We start from the raw sequence: 24,614 nt of genomic DNA on the forward strand, positions 1-24,614 counted from the left end.
ATATAATAATTGAAGTACAGTAGTTCTATCCCAATAATTGCCTGTTTCCATGGTCCCCACCCCCCTATGGTTCCAGGTTGGACGCGCAAGTTTTTAGGTCTCGTTTGAATTTGTCCAACTCTAGTTCCACACGAAGGTGTTGCAGAAGGGAATTGCATCATTTGGGGGGCCAGATGAGAAACCAAGGGTGATCCCTTGTGAAATAAAAGCAACTGTGTCCTATGAAGTATAAGCCACAGATCTATCATGACGATCCGTGGGCGCACAGTGAGCTTATATTTGGAACATACAAGGATTGGATGAAACTAACTTTTGCTGTGCTGACCTCTTCCCATAACAACGAACACAGTTAAGTGACAGATATCCTGCCTGTCGGATCGCATTCCAACACTAAGTAGCTCGGTGTGGCGCAAGAAACCCCGTTGCTCACCTGTCTGAAAATAACAGGTGTTTAGCAGCTCAACTGACAAGCCACATCGCCTCTGAGGGAGACAAGTAGCTATTAAAGAAGTCAGGATCAGCCCGACCAGATGGACTGGACAAGAGAGAGAAAGAGAAGGCAGGAGGATGCTGAGGGCACTGGGAGGTTGGGTGACGTTGGTCCCGCGGCTGATCCTGCACTATGTGAAACAGCTGTGGTCCCACCGGCGTTACCCTCCTGGACCGGTTCCTCTTCCTTTCATTGGAGGCCTCTGGCGGCTCGGATTCTGGCTTACTCGGGATACTTTCACTAAGGTACTTTCTTGTTGTCGCTGTTATGGGTCACCAACTCGCCTCCGACTTCGGGCGACCCCGTGAATGGGCAATCTAAAGAAGGCCCTCTCCTCAACAGCCGCCCTGATCATCAGCTCTTGGAAACGTTTAGGGAGTTAGTCCATTGCATGTTATTGGGTCTTCCTCTTTTCCTGCTGCCTTCCACTTTTCAAAGCATGATTGTCTTTTTCAGAGAACCCTGCCTTCTCAGGATGTGCCTAAAGTAGGAGAACCTCAGTTTCAAAATACAATTGAAATACAATGAAAAGATTAAAACATAGAAAAGATTAAAATTACCTGCAAAAATGGGGTTCAGGGATTCAATTGCAAGTGTTTAAAGCCTGCCTGAAGAGATGGGGTCTTTGGCTTTTTTCGGAAGGATAACAGGGAAGGGGCTCACCTGATCTCCCGAGGGAGAGCGTTCCATCGCCTGGGAGCTGCCACCAAGAAGGCCCTCCTCTCCCGGGTGTCCCCATCAGCTGGGCTTGTGCTGGCAAGGGGACCGAGAGGAGGGCCTCCTCTGCTGATCTTGATTGCCAAGAAGGTGCCTATAGGGAGATACGGCCCTTCAGGTTGCCTGGACCCAAGCTGTAGAGGGCTTTATAGGTAATGACCAATACTTCGAATTGGGCCCAGAAACGGACTCTGGTAGCCAGTGCAGTTCTTGTAACCCGTGCATTATATTCTCCGTGTAGCTGTCCCCAGTTAGTAGTCTGGCTGCAGAGTTTTGCACCCGCTGAATTTTCCGAACTGGAAACTTTAATCCTATAGCTTTGCACAGAAATTCTTCAGTCCTTTGCAGTTTGTTTAGCTGGGATGTTTCTTGTTGAATCTCTAACTTGAAGTTAGAGATTCAACATCTGGGCGGGGGAGCGTTCAGAGGAATCAACTCCTTTTGATCTCAAGGTCTTTTGAAACGTCTTCTTCTGTGTCAGATACACAGGAAATAACAAAGAGGTACAAACGCAGCTGTTTTTCAAGGGTAAGAGTTCAACTCTTTATGCTCGGTATTTTTTTAAACAAAATTATAGGTCCCAAATATTTTAATTTCTCCACACTTTGTAAATGCCATCAAAAGTTGCAGCTTGATTGGAAGTAGACCAAGCAGGGAAAGTACCTCTCTTGACACATTGATGTGACGTCCTTCTCCAACCTGTTGATCCACAAGCTAATTTTAGTTGGAAGAATGAAAGAAGAGAGAAAGAAGACAGGGATCGGAGAAGGAAGAAACAACTCGGAGTGAGAATGGATAGAAAGGAGAGATGAACTACAGTAGGACCGTAGTATCCACAGGGGGTCAGTTCCAAACCCCGATGGGTGCTTTACAAATGCAGAATTATCAAAGGCTATACATTACACATGGGCTCCATGGTCACTGCAGATGGTGACAGCAGCCACGAAATTAAAAGAGACCTGCTTCTTGGAAGAAAAGTGACGACAAACCTAGACAGCGTCTTAAAAAGCAGAGACATCACCTTGCCGACAAAAGTCCACGTAGTCAAAGCTATGGTTTTTCCAATAGTGGTATATGAAAGTGAGAGCTGGACCATAAAGAAAGCTGACCACCGAAGAATTGATGCTTTTGAATTGTGGTGCTGGAGGAGGCTCTTGAGAGTCCCCTGGACTGCAAGGAGAACAAACTTATCTGTTCTGAAGGAAATCAACCCAGAGTGCTCACTGGAAGGACAGATCCTGAAGCTGAGGCTCCAATCCTTTGGCCATCTCAGGAGAAGAGAAGACTCCCTGGAAAAGACCCTGATGTTGGGAAAGAGTGAAGGCAAGAGTAGAAGGGGACAACAGAGGATGAGATGGTTGGACGTGTCACTGAAGCGACCAACATGGATTTGAGTCAACTCCGGAAGGCAGTGGAAGACAGGAGGGCCTGGCGTGCTCTGGTCCACGGGGTCACGAAGAATTGGACATGACTTAATGACTAAACAACAACAACAAATACATTACATGGGCTCTGGCTCCCCCTAATGGCCAGTTCTGGAAATTGCACCCTGGAAATACATATAAATAGGTTTTACTTTTAGCTAGCGGATAAGTGAATCAGCAGATACTAATCCCACAGATAGGGGGGTCCTACTGTAGGTGAAATTTCTGTAGAAGATAAGCAATTTAGTACTTTTATAATAACTTGGTTATTTATGCGTAATACTTTTGTTCTCTCGATTGATCTGAATGGCAGCTGAATAAGCATTATGGAGAAGTTTACACCTTATGGATTGGACACCTACCTGTCGTGTTCTTGTCCGGCTTCCAAGCAGTGAAAGAAGGCCTGATCACCCATTCAGAAGACTTAGCAGACCGACCAACAACTCCCTTCCTTGAAGCTGCATTAAAACATAGAGGTAACGTGTTATGAGCTTTTACCAAGGTTCAATCCTGGGAAATCTGAGTCAGGCAGGATCTCTCAAATCTGTGCACTTCATTTTTAAAATTCATATCCAGTTCCATATGTATTTATATATTATTTTTATGAGGGGGGGACCTTTAAAAGTTTTGCACATTTTCCAAATCAATACAGAATTCAGGTGTGCATGCCCCATTGACCAACAAATGTTTCTGCACAATAACGAAATACACACAGTCTTTTTTGGACATTTCCACACTACAGATGTTATGCTCTCCCCCCACCTCAGCTTTTACTGGAAGTCATTACAAGCATGAAAATGTGGATTTCTAAGCTGTTTGTCCAGGAGATGCAGAATCAAACAAATGCATTTTTAAAAATCCATACTGGAATACAGTAAGACCTCTATATTCATGGGGATCGGGAAACCGATTATAGCAAACACTATTATACAATAACAGGGAATGCTATTCATAGCATGTTTTCTAGCTCCCTCTAATGGCCAGAATTTTCAGACCATGGATAAGTGAATCAACAGATAGTGATCCTGCAGATAAAGGGGTCCTACTGTCCATTTGCTACACATCCTTAAAGAATTGATGTAACAGCAGGCAAAGGAGGACACAGTAAAGCCCTGGCTGTATCAGGTGGTGGTTGGATCTGAAAGTAGTTGTAGTGAATTTCCAGCAACCTCATTAATTACCACGTAATCTGCATCACAAACTCTTCCACAAAGCAGAAGACAACAAAGTTGATGTGGGAATTTACTGTGAGCTGAGAAACGTCCTTGCAGAAAGGTTTCACAATGACCGTTGTACTGTCTGCCTTGGGGATGTTTAAATTGTGGTGTCTGGCTTTCCGGACTATGCCACTGGATTTCTCTTGCTTATTGCTTCTGGATGCCACAACTGTGTTAAATGTTACTTTTGAAAAGGGAAACAACTGTAAAATCCCACAGCCAAAATCACCAGTAGTCATGCTTGGCTTCATGATGCTGGGAGTTATAATTATTATTATTTTTTAAAAAAAGAACTTTAGGAAGTTCTGCAACCTGGTTGTATGTTTTACTTCCACTAGGGGGCAGACGGAGGTCACGTTATGGCTCTTATGAAGCTCTTGTGCCATAGCTGTGGCCATTTATTATCTCTCAGGCTGAAGGTACAATTCTGTGCCCACCGAGCTGGAAGTCAGTCAGGATTGGATCATTAAATATGGCTTCATACAGACTGTGGTGTTCTCTCAAAAAGATCCAGACCTCTTGTTTACTTGGGAACGTTTTTGGCTTGCTAGAAATTAGACGGCATTCCCTTTAAGATTATTGTGTATACTGTAATTTAAAACCTTATAATTATTCATAATGATGATGACAGTAAATTCAACAAATGCCCTCCGACCTCTTCAGCACACACAGTAAGGTAGGGTGCAAGTCGATTTTTGTTCAATCCTTAAATACATTTTTATGAAAGTAACATTTTCCCCAGTTTTTGCTCTGTGCACCTCCAAAAACTATAAGCAGTCTTCTTTATCTTCAAGTTAGGTATTTTGCGTGTGTGTGTGTGTTTATTTTTACAAGTGGGAAAAATGGGCAAAATATACAGATTACATTCCTTATCAAAAAGGGCAAAGAGAAAGGCCGCATGAAATTGACGATTTAGCAATCTGATCAAAAGAATATGTATCAACTTAAAGACGCAAGACAACTGCTGGTTAGCTCAGTGGTTTAGGCCTCCGGCTGTGGCCAGAGGTTGGGTGTTCAAATCCCCACTGGGCTTCCACAAGAACGGTTGGACTTGATGACCCAGACGTTCCCCTTGCAGATCTTCAGTTCTAAGCTTATTAAAGGTTTAAAAGGATGGACTTACATTATGTTGAAGACTTGATTCCAATAAATACGAAATAAAACTCAGTTTCTCATATGTTTTATCAGTTATTACCGTATTTTATTTTTATTACTGCTATTTATTTAAAATATTTTTAGCCCGCCTTTCTCCTAAACAAGGACCTGAGGTGGTTTCGCATCAATGAAAAGACAAGATTTAAAGCTGAAAACAATGAGTTTACAATGGTGATTTACATCATTAAAAGACAACATTTAAAGCTGAGGACAATGAGTATACACATATTTAAAAGGAACAGACAAATGTCACTCTGAGACATGGCAAACCCAAGTAGTCCTAAAGACCCAGTCAAAGCACTAATGCATAACAATTCTATTTTTATATCACACCCTCTTAATGGCCTTGGCGTTACTCTGGGCATTTTCCAGCAGTAGAATAAACATACAAAGAACAGTCAAATCCCACACGAACCAAAAATATAAAAGATACTGTAGATAACAAAACAACGCGTCTAAAAGTTAAGATGGCGACAATGGACAAGATAAGGATTACAGGATGTAATCGTCAAAATAAGATGAAATGACCAACAATGATCAAGGAGGGATACCATGAAATGTCTCTCTGAAAAGCAAAGTTTTTGTGTGCTTCCTGAATATTAGGAGGGGGGAAGAGATCCGGCACATCTCCACAGTGAGAGCCTTCCATAAAGAGATGGCCAGAAAGCCTAGCACCTTTATTTCTTCCATTCATTCAACAACAATCAGAAGAAAAGGAAGAATCAGTTTATTTATTCAAGCTGTTGATCTTATCTTCCTAAACCAGTCTGACCTAGAGAGAGGATTTAGAGCAGTGGTCCCCAACCTTTTTTAGCCCCGTGGTCCGGCTGGGGGAGGCAGGGCACCCCCTGTGCTTGTGCGCATGTGTGAAGGAGCACTCTCTCTCTTGCACGCGCTTGTGCGCATGCGCAAAGGGCAGCAGAGCACTCGTGCTGGCGCGCTCACACGCAGGTGCAAACAGGCTGTGCGTGGAGGAGTGCGTGTAAGGGTGGAGGGAGGTCTCTCTCCGTGGCCCAGTGTGGCTCAGGCCACGGAGCGGCACCAGGCCGCAGACCAGGGGTTGGGGACCTCTGATTTAGAGGTTTCCCTTTAGGCACTGCACATGTTCTGGCAGCTAGTCAAAAACCAATTCTCTAGCTTGAGACCTCCATGGAATCTGGGGGAAGTGGATTAACTGATCTCCCCCTATATCTCTAAACCCTGCAGCATCAGCCAAGGTAGAAGATAACACGTCACAGGCTGATTTGCTGTGTTCCTTTCTTACAGTCTCCCTATACAATGTGGAGACGGCTTAGCGACTCCATGTGCCCAGCTGGGGTAGCTTGACAAGCATGGATCAGACCCATCTGAATGGAAGGGGTGCCTTCAGACCCCAAACCACAGTCAGTCTTGATGACAAATTGCTGTTCATGAATAAAGTGCTCGGGGTGTTTCTGGATCTGAATCTGATCTCAATAGCAGGCACATGCCAAGGAATACCCTAACACCTCAAGGGATAATTTGCCACCAAGGTTTATGTGATTTCCCCTTGACATTTAGTCCAGTCATATCCGACTCTAGGGTGCGGTGCTCATCCCCATCTCGAAGCCATAGAGCCAGCGTCTGTCGGAAGACCGTTTCCGTGGTCATGTGGCCAGCATGACTAGACACGGAATGCCTTTACATTCCCACCGAGATGGTACTTATTTATCTACTCGAATTTTTTGCATGCTGTCAAACTGCTAGGTTGGCAGGAGCTGGGACAAGCGACGGGAGCTCACTCCGTTGCATGGATTCGATCTTACGACTGCAGGTCTTCCAACCTTCGAGCACAGAGGCTTCTGCAGTTTAACCCGCAGCGCCACCACGTCCCTCTAATTTGATTTCCCATTGGTCAGCATAAATTGACAATAAAAGTGGCCATTGACAGTGAGACTTCAGTTGGTGTTAGCAGCAGCTCCACCCCAATACAACCCCTATGAAATATTGGTTCAGCCCAAAGGGATGGGACTACGAAAGAGAAGGGATGAGAATAAGAGGTTTGGATCTTAGAAAGAGCGGGAGAGCCAAAGAGGCCGGAGTTGCTGTTGCCCGTTGGATGACTTGGCAACTTGGTTTAGGGTTCTGGAGATTCTTCTTTGTTATCGATACCCAACCCAGCTGAGGAAGATACCTTGGATTTTTGTATCACTTAGAAATCAAAAGGACCCTTGATCTTTGCAAATTATGCAAGCAACTTCTGTATTGGTACTGTTGACAAGGTCTTGGGTGCACCAACTGTAGCATTTTGTTGTTGTTAGAATGGTTCGTGTTGGCTGTTATATGAATGCAAAACAAGAAGAGATTTATTCTGTGAAATCTTGTTTGCAAGGCTCACCAATAGTAAGCAAATAGCCCCACAGAACTTGAAAGTGTAATCCATCCATCCATTCAAATCATATCCATGTGAGGGTGGGGGAATCTTGATCAGGACCAAAGAAGGCAGCAAAGGATTGAAGCCCATTGTCCTCCAATCCTTGTCCTGATCTGGATTAAACCCTCCGTGCCTCATAACTAGTTTCCAAATTTATTCATCAACTTTCCATTTGTTTGAATGGCAAATGTGTGGCCATGATTCTGCATGAGCCTTGTTGTTCTGAAATAGCCTGTTGTCCTCTAATTGCATGGACGGGACATGGTGGCGCTGCGGGTTAAACTGCAGAAGCCAGAGGTCAGAAGACCAGCAGTCGTAAGATCGAATCCACGCGACGGAATGAGCTCCCCTTGCTTGTCCTAGTTCCTGCCAACCTAGCGGTTTGAAAGCATGCAAATACAAGTAGATCAATAGGGACCACCTCGGTGGGAAGGTAACAGTGTTCCGTGTCTAATCGTCCTGGCCACGTGACCACGGAAACTGTCTTTGGACAAACGTCAGCTCTACGACTTGGAGACGGGGAAGAGCATTGCACTCTAGAGTCAGACATGACTGGATTAAATGTCAAGGGAAACCTTTACCTTTAGCTAAACCGTACTCCTCCTCATAATCATGACAGGAAGCTGGTACATTTCCTTCTCCTGTTGTGACAATAATTTATCCTTGATTCCTGGTGGCCTCAGGTATTATGTTTTCCAACGGCCACACCTGGAAGCAGCAGAGACGGTTCGGTTTGGTTACTCTGCGGAAGCTGGGACTGGGGAAGAAAGGTATGGAGCGCCAAATAGAAGAGGAAGCCCAGCAGCTGGTGGAGACTTTCGCACGTGCAAAGGGTAGGTGATATCTGGGGATGGCGCTGGCTTGTGTCCCGGTCCCTCTCCTGTTTTGTGGAGTTCTTTGTGCATTTTGTACTGCATCTGGAATTTGATCTGTTTAGTTTCTTGCTTATGAGAAAACTCAATGCCCTAAGAGATTTCCGTTCCCCTTTGCCCCACTGTGACACCCCAAGTCTTGGCTTGATGTCAATATGGCTTTCCATGACTTCTTCTGCAGGGCAGCCGTTTGATCCTTCACGACCTATCATGAAAGCGGTCTCCAATGTCATATGTGCTTTGGCTTTTGGGCACCAGTTTTCTACCGAAGACAAAAACATGAAGAAACTGTTGGAAACGCTTGAGCTCGGCTTAAACTTTGGAGGAAGCCTCTTTCATGTTGTGAGTGGACATCTTTTTTTAGATGCTGCATTTGGAGATGCTTGGGATAGGAATTAAACCCTCCAAAAGTAAATGAGCCAAAGCTCAAACAAGGCAGGACTTCCTCTCTGTCACGTTCCCCGTTTTTTCCCCTGCTACTTAGCGGACTGCAGGGGAAAGGAAAGGTTGCCTTGCCGGAAACAAAGAGAGAACACATGATGAAGACCTTTAAAATCAGACTGGAGCCTGGCTGGCCTACAGGCTGCTCTTGATGGTGCCCCTAGCCTCTCTCTGAACCCCTACTGCCCCCCAAATGCTCTCAAATTGCCTGGTCCTTGTGTCTTAAAGAGGCACTTTGAAGCTTAAAAAAATTCATGATTTAAGTGTCCACCCCCTTGAAGCTGGTGGGGGTACAGTTTACAAATTGTGGGTATTGAGGTATTGGAGGGAGTGTGGAGGCTTCAAAGGTCAGGAAATGTCTCGCAGACGCATGAAAGAGGCCCCACCTCTGAACTAGGGGAATCATAGAATAATTGAGTTTGAAGGGGTCTATAAGACCATTAGGTCCAGTGCAGGTATCCCTCCCCCAGCATAAAGAAAGCAGGCGTGTGGGCCATGTGGAGGGTGCAAAGTGAAGGCTCCACTGGCACTGAGCCCCCTCCCCTGCCACTTCCTAAGGTGACCTTGCCCCAGGTGCGGGCAACCCACACTATGCCACTTTCTGCCCTTCCTCTGTAGGAATACCTTTCAAGAATTTGAAAAGTCCTATCCTATCTCCCTTTAGTCTTCTTTTCTCAAAGCTAAACATATCCACTTTGTTCAGTCTTCCCTCATAGGAAGATCTGTCCTCAAAGGGTCTGAATGATTGCACCTGCTATGCTCCAAAAGGCCTTTGCTGCAGGTTAGCACTAACAAGTCACTGCTACAAATAACTTCTTGGTCAATTACACTCTCACCCTGATTAATAGTAAAGGTTGGATAACCCTTGATCATACTCCGTAGGATGGTCCTCCATTTGATGGCCTTATGGAGTTACCATCCTCTTTTTCAGGGTGTCTTCCATTTGAGAGGTGCTCTAATCCAAGTCTGATTTAGTGATACAGAACCATAAGAAAGAGGGAGGTCAGGCACCATGGCGTTTCCCACTAACAGGTGGTACATGGACAGCGGGCTGGTATACAAGTCACAGGTCTTCCATACTCCAGCAAGATGCTTTGTCATTCTCTTTACAGTATAAAAATCATTTCTAACTTTCCTTCTGTACATATACATAAGTGTTGAGGGAAGTGCCTCCTCAGTTGGCTGCGCTGGGGGTCTCTAACATAACGCTACAATAAGCATATGAAATATTATGCAAATCAGTAACCTTTTTGTCCTCTGTTTTGGTGATGTATGTCTCCACTGAAATCCATGGGACCCAAGTTGGCCATGATGAACATATCGTTAGGCAAGATAATGCAATCTGCTCTGTATCACATTGGCTGAAATCCTGTCCCTTAGCATTGTTAAATCACAGCAAGTTGGCCCATTGAACCAGCAGGGATTTGATGAGTCAACTCCTGTGTAAGTTCCATCAATTCAAATGAGCCTTCTCTAGTTATATATTTAGTATAGCGAGTCACAACTAGAGTAAGCCCATGTGACTCAATGGAACTTATGCAGGAGTTAACTCACCAAATTCCTCACTGGTTCACACTACTCTGGTGTGACTTCATATGCTAAACTACAGGGTTTCAGTCATTGATCTTAATGGATTCAGACTTAATACAACTAAATATGGATTTAACTATATTTCAGAACCCACTCCAGCTTAGTCCTGCTGTTCACTTAGGGCCTGTCCAGAATGGCCATTTTGGTGCAGGCCAGAATGGAGTGCAAATAAATGTACTATTTGGCATGCTCCTCCAATCCCAATGGTATATCCATCTTTATGTTCATTAAACACTTCCCCGGTTATCTGCGGAGGCTCAGGGGAAGTGAAATTTTTTCCATGTCTGCTAGAGCATTGCTGATGCAATGAATCACTTTGATTAAATTTTTAAAAAATATTTTTTCTTTGTCTGTGTATTGCTGATTGAGAAAACTACCTGCAGCCGCAGTTTTGGTTGCCAATACAATATATTTTTAATTTGATTGCATTTATTTATTGTATCAGCAACCATCTAGCAGATGCAATAACAAACAATTTCACTTCCTCCAACCCTCCTCAGATTATCAGGGGAAGTGTTCAATTTCTGATATCCTGAAAAAACTTGTAATTCAGGATACCAGAAATTGACATTGGGAGGAGCTGCAAGGCTCGGGTTTAATCCATTCCAAACAACCACATATACTGGGAATGGACTAAGCTGAAGCTCTCCAAGACACATCCAAATAGTAGAACCCCCAGACAGAGGTTCAAAAAGTGAAAGTTGAAGCAGATTGGTTGTCTCCAGTCATGTCCATGCATGGACGCCAGAAAGAACAGACCAACTCAACCCATCAGAGCACCAAACGGCAGAACAAATGCCAGGGTGGACCCACTCTCAGTTCAAGGTAAGTTTAATGCATTAGCCTTCAAGAATAGTTCAGACCAGTTGCTATCAAAGACATAACCCAATGAGTCTGACTTGCAATTGAATTGCTGTACCTTCTCCTCGAGAGTAATTTGCTTTTGCTTTTGCTTTAAGCTCTATGAACTATTCCCACGGCTCATGAAACATCTGCCTGGCCCCCACAAAAAGGCGCTGTCTGCCCTAGAGATGGTGCTTTCACTTGTAAAGAAGGAGGTAGAGGAGCATAGAAAGCACCAGTCCCTGCATGAACCACAGGATTTCATTGACTTCTACCTCCTTCAGATGGAGAAAGTATGTATCTACTGCGTGGTTGTTCAGCAAATTTGCTACTGTGATCAAATACAATTATTGTTCGTATTACTGTAGTTGTACACACAATTATTATTATTGCCCTACAGCAAGTCCCAAACTAGGTCCCCCTTTCCAGGATGTGAAGAAACATTGACAATGCCTTGGAGTGTTGTTGTTGTTGTTGTTGTTGTTGTTGTTGTTGTTGTTGTTGTTGTTGTTGTTGTTGTTGTTGTTGTTGTTGTTGTTGTTGTTGTTGCTCTTTTTAGTTTGTAATGCAGACAGATTGTGTTGAGTCTTGATGTTGCCAGATAGTTTCCTGAGGATCCTGGCGCCCCCATCGTGAGAGAACTTGTCTGCCATACAAGAGCAAGTTCTTTTCTTTTCATGATCCTGATTTCCACAGTTTGCACAAAACATGTCTAACGTTTTTCCCCTTTGGGGAAAATTGTGCATTCACATAAATGTGCCAGTATCAATTACATGTCAACTTTTCATCCCTGGCTTGGCAGGAGAGAACCTCACCTCTCAAAATAAGGAGGGGAAAAAAGTCCCTTGTATATTAAGCAAAAGCAAACCAGGTCAGGCCACTTAACACTTAATCCCCATTGTCAACATGTGTTGATTTGGGAAGTTAAAATCAGGGTGAACGGTGTGACTAAGATCACATTTAGTTTTACCCAGAAATTTTAGGGAGAAGGACTTTTGTACAGGCTACGGAATTAGAGCTAAAGCTTTCCAGGTCTGATTCAGGGATCTTAGGAACGGGCAACGGAAGTGACATACAGCCAAATAAATGCCCGCTGTGTTCTCTACCAGAAGTCGGAAAAACGTACATGTGTGGATGCCTTTTCCTAGCCGGAAAGAGGGCAGGATTCTGGGAAGGCGGACCTGTTCCTCCCATTGGTTGGGTGCAAGCTGTTCATAAACCAGGGATGGAAATTTGAGTTGCGGGACCCGCTGTCAAGTTGGGTTTATGTCATACCAATGACTCAACTTGGACTTGACTTGGGAGTTGTTGTTTTTCAATGACTCAGACACAACTCGCAACCTTGAAGCCGCCCACCCCTCCCTTTTTTCTAGGGGAAAAAGCTTGTTTTAAATAGGAACTTGGACCTGGGACTTGGGACCCGGAACTTGGTATTAAAGACTTGGGCTCAGATGTGGACCTGGGACCTGAACCGAAAGACCTGCCAACATCCTTGACATAGGCTGCATCAGGCCAATGAGGTCCTACAACCACCTCCAGCAACAGGAAAACTAGATCTGACTCACAGTAGCACATTGGGCCTTCTTTTTGCCACGTGATTAAATCAACTCTTAAGACTGTAGCATTACATCTCTCCTATGGTGTGTGTTCCTTACACATTCCATAGCTGCTAGTAAACCATCCCATGAGTTGGACTATAATGGCTTTATGTCCATGGTTGACAGCTGATATCTACATTGCTATTCATATTGTTGAATCTTGCCAATGTTGTTGCTATTGTTATTACAGTGATGCCTCGCTTAACAATGATAATCCGTTCCAGGAAAAACGCTGTTAAGTGAAAACATTGTAAAGGGAAATAAAAAACCCCATTGAAACGCATTGAAACCCGTTCAATGCGTTCCAGTGGAATAAAAACTCACCGTCCAGCGAAGATCCTCCATACAGTGCCCATTTTTGCTGCCTGTATAGCAAGGAATCCGTCCCTAAGCACAGCAGGGAGCCATTTTAAGTACCGGGTGGCCATTTTGAAAACCCGACGATCAACTATTTTTGATCGTCGTAAAGTGGAAATCGGTTCCTGAAGCAGGGAACTGATCATCACTAAGTGAAATTCCCCCATTTAGACCATCATTTTGCAATTGAAATTGTGATTGCAAAAAGATCATCGTAAAGCAGATTCATCGTGATGCAGGGCAATCGTTAAGCGGGGCACAACTGTATGTGCCATCAAGCACATTCTGATTTAAGGCTGTTCTATGAATGAATGACCTCCAAAAAAGTTTTAGCATTAACCATCTTTTCAAGTCCTAGAAGCTCAATCCCATGTCTTCCTTTATTGAGTCAACCCACCTCATATTCAGGCTTCCTCTTTTCCTGCCGCCTTCCCACTTTTCCCACATTATTGTCTTTTGCCATAGGTCTCATCTTCTCATAATTTGCCCAAAGTACAGTAGCCTCAGTTTAGTCATTTTTGTTTCCAGGGCAAGTTCAGGCTTTGTTTGCTCTAGCACTCGCTTATTTATTTTCCTGGCAGTCCATGGTATTGGTAAAGCTCCCCCTCCAACACCACATTTCAAACAAATCATTTTTCCCTATAGGTTTTCTTCACTGTCCAACTTCCACATCTGTATTTAGTAGTAACCTTAAATACTGGTTGAACATTAACCTGTCCTTTAACATGTCTCTCTTCTTGTTGATGACAATTTCAATGACGTTGGGCCTTGCATTAGTGCTTGAAACACATACTGTTATCAACAATGTATGGCGCAGTATATTCAAAAATAGAATTATTTCTTATTTTCAACAATAGAGTAAAGATGACCCCGATACGACCTATGACGAAGAGAACCTGGCTGAGTGTATTATTGAGTTTTTCGGTGCGGGCACAGAGACAACAACCACGACCCTAAAGTGGGCATTGCTCCTGATGGCAACCCATCCAGACATCCAAGGTAAGAGAGATCTGTGTAACAAAGGTAAGGCCAAGCCTCGTTGATTGGTTTGTTCCATTAATCCTGTAGTGCTCGCTTTGGATTTCTCTAAGACCTGGGTAGGCAACTGTGGCCCTCCAGATATTTCTGGTCTACAAACATCCCATCAGCTTTAGCTAGTATAACCAGTAGTGAAGGGTGCTAGGAAATTCAGTCCAAAAACATCCTGTGTGTGTGTGTGTGTGTGCGCGCGGGCGCACACGTGTGAGTGCATGTGCGTGTGCACGCATGCATGCACGCACACAAACAAACAAACAGACAAACACACACACACACACACACACACACACACCAAAGAAATTCAGGTCAACAGATCAACTCCTCTCACTGAAAACAAGGATACAGTATGTTCTAGTTGTTGTTCCAGCGTCTCATTAAGTCTCACTTCCGCCTTACGGAAACGTTCTGAATTCATGACCTCCCATTATCTTATCATTAACAGCCCTGATCAGATCACACTGATGAACCCTTTTGTTATCTTAATTTGTACCCACCCCAAGTAAACACGACAACATAATTTCAGTAACCACTCCCTACATAGTATATTACTATGAAGAGTTGAAATGCAACACAGGTGTTGTTTGTGAAAGGCATTTGCAATCAATAAGTTTGCAATGCAGTCCAATCCATCCTTATGAAATCTTAACTTGTTCCAGCTGAATCCTATCTAGAGCAAGGAAATCTCTTTGTGTTTAATTGGCTTAGTTATGGTAAGCTGGTGTTTTTTCTCTCTCTCTTTTGGGAATCAAACAGCAGAGAAAACTTATTGTGTTTATTTGGGGTAGAAGTTAAGGTAAAAAAGAGAACCACTGATATGCTTATGTTTTGAGGGGGCTTGATCAGTGGCATGACTTTCTTTTCAGAGTATAGCTGTAGGGTTATTTTTCACTTCCATTTGAGAATTTCCCTGTTTTCTTAATGTATAAGGACATAATCAGTGTTGGGAAAACAAAGTCCATCTGTTCTGAACAACTTAAGGTAATAGAAAAAAATATGTAAGTGTCAATATAAATAACAAATGAAACCATTGACAACAGCATTAAATGTCAGAAACCCACTATTGCAAATCTAATCTCTTTCTGAATCCTAACATGATTTTACGCATTGTGTAAGGTATTCTGTGGCAGCAACACAGGCATTTTCCACACACACCCCAGAGGTGGCCCAGGGCTGGGAAGTTGAGGAGGAAGGCAGCCGTTCCACTGCTTCCAGGGTTCTGGCCCACCCTCATGTTCTTGTGTTTGTGCCTCTCTTTGGGGGAACATTAAAAGCAACCAACTTGTTCTGGGAGAGGCAAACGTTGAAAGAGATATTTCCTCAGGCTCTGGATGGCATGGCCTGTGTCCTGAGCACACTCCTGTACTGCAATGAGTCCTGGACCCTCTGTGCACGGCAGGAGAGGAAGCTGAACACCTTCCATATCCGTTGCCTCCAACAGATTTTTGGTCTCACCTGGCAGGATAAAGTTCCAAATAGAGTAGTACTAGATCGAGCTGGAATTTTTAGCATGTATACATTACTGAAACAACGTCTACGTTGGCTTGGGCATGTCGTGAGAATGGCTGATGGTCGGATTCCAAAAGATCTCCTGTTTGGAGAATTAGTGCAGGGAAAGCGCCCCAGAGGGAGACCACAGCTGCGATACAAGGAGATCTGCAAGCGGGATCTGAAGGCCTTAGGAATGGATCTCAAGAGATGGGAAACCCTGACATCTGAGCGTTCAGCCTGGAGGCAGGCGTTGCATCACAGCCTCTCCCGATTTGAAGAGATCCTTGTCCAGCAGGCCAAGGCCAAGAGGAAGTCCCGAAGCCAGCAAAATCAGGGAGCTGGACGGGGGACAGATTGTATTTGTCTTTAGTGTGGAAGGGGTTGTTGTCACTCTCGAATTGGCCTTCTCAGCCACACTAGATGCTGTTCCAAGTCCTCCATTCAGAGCACGCTACCATAGTCTCCCGAGACTGAAGGATGCCTACTAGGACGGCATGGCCAAGCCAGAGAGGGCACAGTCTATGGTGTTGCTCTTATTTCATGCAGTGTCCTGGCAACAAGCCAACAACTGTCTTTTACCCCTGTAGTGGAAAATTTACTTCCGTATTCCTTCTGTAGCTCAGTTGTTATTCTGGTTTATTTAATTGATTGATACCCTGATTATCATCTAGGCCCAGGAATCAAGGCCACTGGCAGGAAGATACAAAAAGAGTACTGCTTTGTTTAAAGAGATAAAACAGATAACTTTATAATGTTAAAACACAGTTAATTAAGGTATAATAATAAAACGGTATTTCATTATAAATCAGTTAAATAATACATTAGTAAAACAGGATAGCACCAGTTCATGAAAGCATCCTTTCTCGGTAGCCCGTCAGTTAATGCGAGAATGACCACATAAAAAGGTCTCTGCCTGCCACTGGAAGGACAGAACAGAGTGGACCAACCTCACACCCCATGGAAGGCAGTTCCATGGACTGGGACCAGCCACCAAAAAGACCTTCTCTTGTAGCTCTTAAAAACAGCCTTATGAAAGTGAGAGAAGGGCCAACCCTAAAAATCTCAGAGCCCAGGTAAGTTTGTATGAGAGAATATAGTCCTTCAGATAACCAGGAGCTAAACCATATGACGTGGTGGCGCTGCGGGTTAAACCACAGAAGCCTCTGTGCTGCAAGGTCAGAAGACCAGCCATCGTAAGATCAAATCCACATGATGGAGTGAGCTCCTGTCGCTTGTCCCAGCTCCTGCCAACCTAGCTGTTCGAAAGCATGTAAAAATGCGACTACATAAATAGGTACCACCTTGGTGGGAAGGTCACGGCGTTCCGTGTCTAGTCGCACTAGCCACATGACCGCGGAAACTGTCTTCGGACAAACTCTGGCTCTACGGCTTGGAGATGGGGATGAGCACTGCACCCTAGAGTTGAACAAGACTGGACTAAATGTCAAGGTGATCCTTTACCTTATAGATTTCTTAAGTTGAAGTGTATGGAAAAATCACTGACTGTTCTTGAGATGAATCACAAACTCAATAAAAATTAGAGCTCATTTGCCTGTCCTTTCTCTCAGAGACTGTCCAGAAGGAAATAGACGATGCCTTCGATTCCTCTTACTCAATCTCCTATCAAGATCGGAAGAAACTGCCTTACACCAATGCTGTGATTCACGAGGTTCAGCGTGCCAAATACGTCTTCTTACTGGGGGTCCCCAGGCAAAATATGAAAGATATAAACCTACTTGGTTCATTGATTCCCAAGGTATTGGTTATATTATCAGCGTTTCAGGACCATTAAGCCCCATGACTGCCACTTTCCCCTGCAGATTCCTATGCCTACCAGTTGAGGACAATATACAATAAATTATACTGTTTGAGGGTTCTGCTTTAAGAGATGTATCATCCATAGACGTTTCTGTCCTTTTGTTAGATAGAATCCTATCACTGATTTCCTTATACAGTGGTGCCCAGCATAGCGACAATAATCTGTGCAGCAAAAATCGCTGCAAAGCAATTTCGTCGCTATGCGAAAATAAAAAGCCCACAGGAACGCATTAAAACCCGTTTAATGCGTTCCTATGGGCAAAAAACTCACCTTTAAGCGAAAATCCTCCATACGGTGGGCGGGATATAAATAGAATAAATAATAATAATTTTCGCTGTCCGGTAAGCGAGGAATCTGGGTGAAAACACAGTGGGCGGCCATTTTTTTTAACCCAGCGGCCATTTTGGAACCGCCAATCAGCTGTTGGGAAATCATTGCTATGCGAAAATCGGTAAGTGAAACAGCTTACCGATCATCACAAAGTGATTTTTTACCATTTAAATCATTGCAATGCGATCACTTTTGCGATCGCAAAATCTTCATCGCTATGTGGATTCGTCATTAAACGAAGCGCTCGTTAAGCGAGGCACCACTGTATACTCTAAGTCTTGGCAGGAAATTGATGCTCATTAAGTTCAGTTCCTCAACATTTTTCTGATTGTGCCATTAAGCATTTCCCCAGGAATGCAACCAGAACCTTGCTAATAGGATCCTGACCATTTTATTTTATTTTTGTTATATGGCTGAAACAGACTAAGGATGCAACTACACAGCAGAAAAAAACAGGACTGGATCTGCTGTGAAGTCATACATGGGAAGTCATGTTTCCCTAAGTCAATTTGTTTCAGGTGGCAATATAAGAGTCAGCAGAGGAGACTGTTATCAGTCAACCTGATTTGTTTGTTACTTTTAGAGGTAGCTTTTCTCTGGCCATCCAGATTTGCAAGTGGCATGACGAGAGGACAACTACCTTAACAGGCTGTAAACAAGGCTGATTGATAACTTCCTCCTCTCTCTCTGCTGACCCTTCACTTTCTTTTTCTTGTTTGACCATCTAGCTGTCCTACTGCTAGGACAGTAAGCTTTTAAAAGGGGGGGGAAAGGAAGGGAACAGAATGGAATGGAATGGAAGAGGAATAGAAGAGGAAAACAAGCAGACCCAGGAACCAGGTTTAGGGAAAAGAGGGTTCAAATGGCAGCCAGTTTCCCCACTGCAGCCAGATGCGATGGCTTCAGACAGAACAGCTACAAATCTCTCCACATTGACTAAAGAGCTCACACCATCTGAACCAATGCAAATGCACTATGTTCCAAAAAAAAAGTAGAAGCCCCAGCAGTGGAGAGAAAAACACTGTGGGTTGCAGGGAAGAACTCTGGGCTGATTCACGTTGACTTGTATGCCATACAGTCAATGAAAAATAATGTGAATCTGACCATTCCAATCACAGAGCATTTCTAGCATTATTTGTCAATGTAGCACAGCTATCTCTTTGAAAACAGAAATGAAAGTCTTCCTTGTTTCCATTAGCCGAATTAAATAGAAGTAGCTATTCCTATCATAGGAAGAGCCGTGCTGTATTTGCCCTCCGATATAAATGATTAAGGATGAGCCTCTGAGAAAAAAGAGGTAGCAACCTTAATTTAATGCTAACATGGTCAAATGCGCAGGGATTCAACCTTGGACTTTGAAGAAAAGTTGGAACACTTGATCGGATGCCCCCAGGTTCTGGTCTTGCATGAGAGGGAAAAGAGCTTCCCTCTCTCCACTTGATTCATCCCCTGCATCATTTTATCCATCTCCATCATGTCCCCCCTCAGGTGCCTTTTCTCTAGACTCAAGAGCCCCAAACGCTGTTGCCTTTCCTTATAAAGGAGGTACGCCAGCCCAGTCATCATTTGAGTCGCTCTCTTCTGCACCTTCTCCAGTCCCACCATGTCTTTTTTGAGGTGCAGCCCCCAGAACTGGACATAATACTCCAGGTGCGGCCGTACGAGCGTTTTGTCCAAGGGCATTCTCATATTGGCTGTTTTCGATCCCCTTTTTAATGATAGAGGTGAGCTCTCGCGCCTGTCTCTATCAGGGCATTCTTTTAGTGAAAGGCGGGCCCAAAGCAATTTTAGAAATCAGATGCAGATGTGCCTCATACGGCTGGGCCAACAAACAACGATGTTTCATACTCGTCTTAGATGTTGAGGAGTGAATCTGACATATGAAGGTCCAAACATATTCTAAGCCAATTGTTCTTTCCTTTCAGGGAAGTTTTATTATGCCTGATCTGCGCTCCGTTCTTGTCGATCCCAAGCAATGGGACACCCCGGAAGAGTTCAATCCACATCATTTTTTGGACACGGATGGACATTTTATCGATAGAGAAGAGTTCCTTGCATTTGGCGCAGGTAAACGCTGACTGGGAAATACTAGGTTTGTAATCCAGTGGCTTAACTATCTGGTTGAGGAGCCTATAGTTGGGAGTTCAATTCCCCCGTTGTGCTTCCTAGGAAAAGAGCCAGGCCTGTGGATCTTCAGGTAAACTGCGGGGCGCCTCCAGAAGAAAGGAAACAGAGCCAGAGGTTGGGGGTACAATGATTATTTAACAAAGGCTACAACACATATATTTAACAAAGGCTGACCCACAATTCCCCAGAAAACATGTTGTAACCCTTTTGAGGGTCACAATCCCCAGGTTGGGAAACAGAAAGAAAGTACAGTGGTGCCTTGCTAGACGATGGTAATCCGTTCCACTGAAATTGGTGTTTAGCGAAATCATTGTCTAGCGAAAAGCATTTCCCCATTGGAATGCATTGAAACCTGTTTAATGCATTCCAATGGGGAAGAATCGTCATCTAGCGAAGATCGGCCATAGGAAAGCCAGTTTGCTAATTGCCGATCAGCTGTTTAAATCGCTGTCTTGTGAAGCTTAGGTCCCGGAAACACCTGTTTTGCAAGCGCAGAGGGAGCTGTCAAAATCATCATCTAGCGAAAATCGGTTTGCGAAGCAGAGACCAAACATTGTCCAGCGAAATTCCCCCATAGGAATCACTGTTTTGTGAATCGCTATAGCAATCGCAAACAGTCAATGTCTAGCGAAAAAACTGTCATGCGGGGTAACTGTCTAGCGAGGCACCACGGCAGCTGGAATAGGATTTTACTCACTGCATGTCTGTCCTTTTATTTTCTCTATAGGATCTCGGGTGTGTCTCGGGGAGCAACTGGCACGGATAGAAATATTCATCTTCTTCACCAGCTTGCTGAGATCTTTCAGCTTCCAGCTACCAAAAGGAGTGAAAAAAATCAGGACAGAGCCTGTGGTTTGGTTGACGATGCACCCCCATCCTTATAAGCTGTGTGCTATTCCCCGCAATGGTTCACCAGGAAAATAATTATAGGGACTTATTTATTTCCATTAATATCTGTGTCATTCTTTTCCGCGCTTCATCCAGTGGCTTACTCACATTCACTCTTACCCTTTACAATTTATTAGCCATGTAAGAACTTGAGGCATACATATCACTGAGAGAATTTCACATTGCTATCTGTTTTTTAAAAAATTAGAGGAAGGAAATAAAGGCAAGAACACCTTCCTGCTGCTATGGTTATTCTCACATTCACACACACGGTGGGGGGGGGAGCTCTTCTTTGAGAGGAATCATGGCTGCCAAACTGTCACTCCCTCCATCTGGACACTTGTGAATAGAGGGATGGTTTGCAGGTGGCTACTTTGATCCATAGCAGAGACGAGAAGGGAAACAAAATGCAAGGGAGATAGGGAAAGTTACAGAAAATGGAATGCGGACTTCCAAAGAATAGCAAGGAGAGACAAGAGGGCCTTCTTAAATGAGCAGTGCAAAGAAATAGAGGAAAAGAATAGAAAGGGAAAAACCAGAGATCTGCTCAAGAAAATTGGAGATGTTAAAGGAACATTCTGTGCCAAGATGGACATGATAAAGGACAAAAATGGGAGGGACCTCACAGAAGCAGAAGACATCAAGAAGAGGTGGCAAGAATACACAGAGGAATTACGTATACCAGAAAGATCTGGATGTCCCGGACAACCCAGATAGTGTGGCTGCTGACCTGGAGTCAGACATCCTGGAAAACAAAGTCAAGTGGGCCTTAGAAAGCATGGCTAACACCAAGGCCAGTGGAGGTGATGGCATTCCAGTGGAACTATTTAAAATCTTAAAAGATGACACTGCTAAGGTGCTACACCCAATATGCCAGCAAGTTTGGAAAACTCAGCAGTGGGCAGAGGATTGGAGAAGATCAGTCTACATCCCAATCCCAAAGAGGGGCAGTGCCAAAGAATGCTCCAACTACCGTACAATTGCACTCATTTCACACACTAGCAAGGTTATGCTGAAAATCCTACAAGGTAGGCTTCAGCAGTATGTGGACCAAGAACTCCCAGAAGTAGAAGCTGAATTTCGAAGGGGCAGAGGAACTAGAGACCAAATTGCTAACATGCACTGGATTATGGAGACAGCCAGAGAGTTCCAGAAAAACATCTACTTCTGCTTCATTGACTATGCAAAAGCCTTTGACTGTGTGGACCACAGCAAACTATGGCAAGTCCTTAAAGAAATGGGAGTGCCTGACCACCTTATCTATCTCCTGAGAAATCTGTATGTAGGACAGGAAGCAACAGTTAGAACTGGATATGGAGCAACTGATTGGTTCAAAATTGGGAAAGGATTATGACAAGGCTGTATATTGTCTCCCTGCCTATTTAACTTATATGCAAAATACATTATGCTAAAGGCAGGACTGGATGAATCCCAAGTCGGAATTAAGATTGCCGGAAGAAATATCAACAACCTTAGATATGCAGATGATACCACTCTGATGGCAGAAACTGAGGAGGAATTTAAAAACCTCCTAATGAGGGTGAAAGAGGAGAGCACCAAAAATGGTCTGAAGGTCTACATCAAAAAAACTAAGATCATGGCCACTGGTCCCATCACTTCCTGGCAAATAGAAGGGGAAGATATGGAAGCAGTGACAGATTTTACCTTCTTGGGCTCCATGATCACTGCAGATGGTGACAGCACCCACGAAATTAAAAGACGCCTGCTTCTGAGGAGGAAAGCAGTGACAAACCTAGACAGCATCTTAAAAAACAGAGACATCACCTTGCCGACAAAGGTCCGCATAGTCAAAGTTATGGTTTTTCTAGCAGTGATGTATGGAAGAGAGAGCTGGATCATCAATAAGGCTGACTGTTGAAGATTCCTTAGCAGTCTCATGGGCAGCCCTACATAGAGAACCTTACAGTAGTCTAATCTTGAGAAGGCTGACTGCCAAAGAATTGATGCTTTTGAATTGTGGTGCTGGAGGAGACTCTTGAGAGTCCCCTGGACTGCAAAGAGAACAAACCTATCCATTCCAAAGGAAATCAACCCTGAGTGCTCCCTGGAAGGACAGATCCTGAAGCTGAGGCTCCAATACTTTGGCCGTCTCATGAGAAGAGAAAACTCCATGGAAAAGACCCTGATGTTGGGAAAGTGTGAGGGCAAGAGGAGAAGGGGACAACAGAGGACGAGATGGTTGGACAGGGTCATCGAAGCTACCAACATGAATTTGAGGCAGTGGAAGACAGGAGGGCCTGGCGTGCTCTGACAAATGGGGTCACGAAGAGTCGGACACGACTTAATGACTAAACAACACAACTTAATCCATCATTACGAAGAAAAACGTATCTCATTTATTTACTATTTATGCACTAGTGGTTGGTATTACATTCTTGCAATGTAGGGGCAAGTTTAACCATGCATGGTTTTTTTGCAAAATACAGTATTGTACATTTATCCCATCACTGATTCCCATTCTGTGGCCACTGCCAAGAACCTATGGGTTCTTTCAATGTCATCTTGGGTCATCTTGAAATTTAGAGGTCGGCCACTGAGGTGGGGTTATTCTGTAAGAGAATAGCACCTTGCCAAAACCAAGCTGTGCTCAATCCAATCTATAACACAAAGCCCATCCTTGACTTAGATCAGCCCCTTGCTAGTCTCTTATCAGCTCTTGAAACGGCTTCTCATGACAGCTGGTAAGATGATACGGCACCTCAGCAGGTTTGTTATCTGGCACACCACCCCATCATTTCACTCCCATTGCTCAGAGGCACTTACACAATCTTTCGATGGAGAAAAAACACTGAGATTCAGGGGAGAAAACACTGATAAAAGTGTTGCTTCATTTCCATGTCACTGATGCTCGGCTGTGACAGCAATAAGCCTGAAAAGTGGGTGCCTTTAGCTCCCAGGAGTAGGAAATTCTGCCTATAATGCAGCTATATTTCCCTGCAGTGGGGACGGGTGTCACTGTGGGTTAAACCGCTGAAGCCTCTGTGCTGCAAGGTCAGAAGACCTGCAATCGTAAGATCGAATCCATGTGACGGAGTGAACTCCCGTTGCTTGTCCCAGCTCCCGCCAACCTAGCGGTTCGAAAGCATGCAGAAATGCGAGTAGATAAATAGGTACCACCTCGGTGGGAAGGTAAATGGTGTTCCATGTCTAGTCGCGCTGGCCACATAACCACGGAGGATTGTATGTGGACAAACGCTAGCTCTATGGGTTGGAAATGGAGATGAGCCTAGAATTGGACACGACTGGACAAATTGTCAAGGGGAACCTTTACCTATTTCCCTGCAGCAAGCATTGCCTCTACACGCTTACCCACCTCACATATTATGTGTGTACAAGTGACTACCATAGCATGTTAAACTCTCTTAATTCTGGATGTGTTGGCTGTAATGCTGTTGCTTGGCATTGGAAGTTGCAACTGGAGGAGGCCATTGAATGAATGGAATTTGTGGAGGAAGAACAGCACCCTGATGCACATAATTAGATGGGACACCGATGGAGCTACAGTATTGTGAAAGGTTCTTCCAGGAGAGCAGAAGACACTAGCCTCCTGCTTGGACTTATATGATGTCCAGAAGGGCTGTGGCATGAAATCCTACATTTCAGAACAAGTTCCCGGGAGACTATGAGATATTGCATGTCAGCGGAACATTTGCTAAGCCCTTATCATAAAAGATATGCCAACGCAGAGCTGACCCTACATATACGACGGGAAAAATATTCAGTCAAAATTCCATTCAGTCTTAAGACAGACTTTATGCTGCTCTTCACTGATTTCTAATTTCAAGCGTTACGTCAAAGAGTAGCAGT

At 44.1% G+C, this 24,614-nt stretch overlaps 1 protein-coding gene across 1 annotated transcript; it reads left to right on the forward strand.

Annotated features, from left to right (window-relative positions):
• The first annotated feature begins 540 nt into the window (after nucleotides 1–540).
• LOC110091591 (cytochrome P450 2J6) lies at nucleotides 541–20,876 on the forward strand. Its single transcript, XM_020815762.3, has 9 exons — nucleotides 541–735; nucleotides 2,945–3,107; nucleotides 8,079–8,228; nucleotides 8,449–8,609; nucleotides 11,258–11,434; nucleotides 13,954–14,095; nucleotides 17,191–17,378; nucleotides 19,697–19,838; nucleotides 20,626–20,876. The coding sequence occupies exons 1-9, from the start codon at nucleotides 568–570 to the stop codon at nucleotides 20,820–20,822; spliced, it is 1,488 nt and encodes a 495-aa protein (XP_020671421.3). The 5' UTR covers nucleotides 541–567; the 3' UTR covers nucleotides 20,823–20,876.
• The last annotated feature ends 3,738 nt before the right edge of the window (nucleotides 20,877–24,614 follow it).

The sequence above is a fragment of the Pogona vitticeps genome, chromosome 3 (genome assembly GCF_051106095.1).
Source record: "Pogona vitticeps strain Pit_001003342236 chromosome 3, PviZW2.1, whole genome shotgun sequence".
Taxonomy (NCBI): Eukaryota; Metazoa; Chordata; class Lepidosauria; order Squamata; family Agamidae; genus Pogona; species Pogona vitticeps.

Coding starts and splice junctions, on each gene's coding strand:
- LOC110091591 (XM_020815762.3), top strand. CDS start 568: ATGCTGAGGGCACTGGGAGGTTGGGTGACGTTGGTCCCGCGGCTGATC. Junction 11,435..13,953: donor ACCTCCTTCAGATGGAGAAA/GTATGTATCTAC, acceptor TTTCAACAATAG/AGTAAAGATGACCCCGATAC. Junction 19,839..20,625: donor GTTCCTTGCATTTGGCGCAG/GTAAACGCTGAC, acceptor TTTTCTCTATAG/GATCTCGGGTGTGTCTCGGG.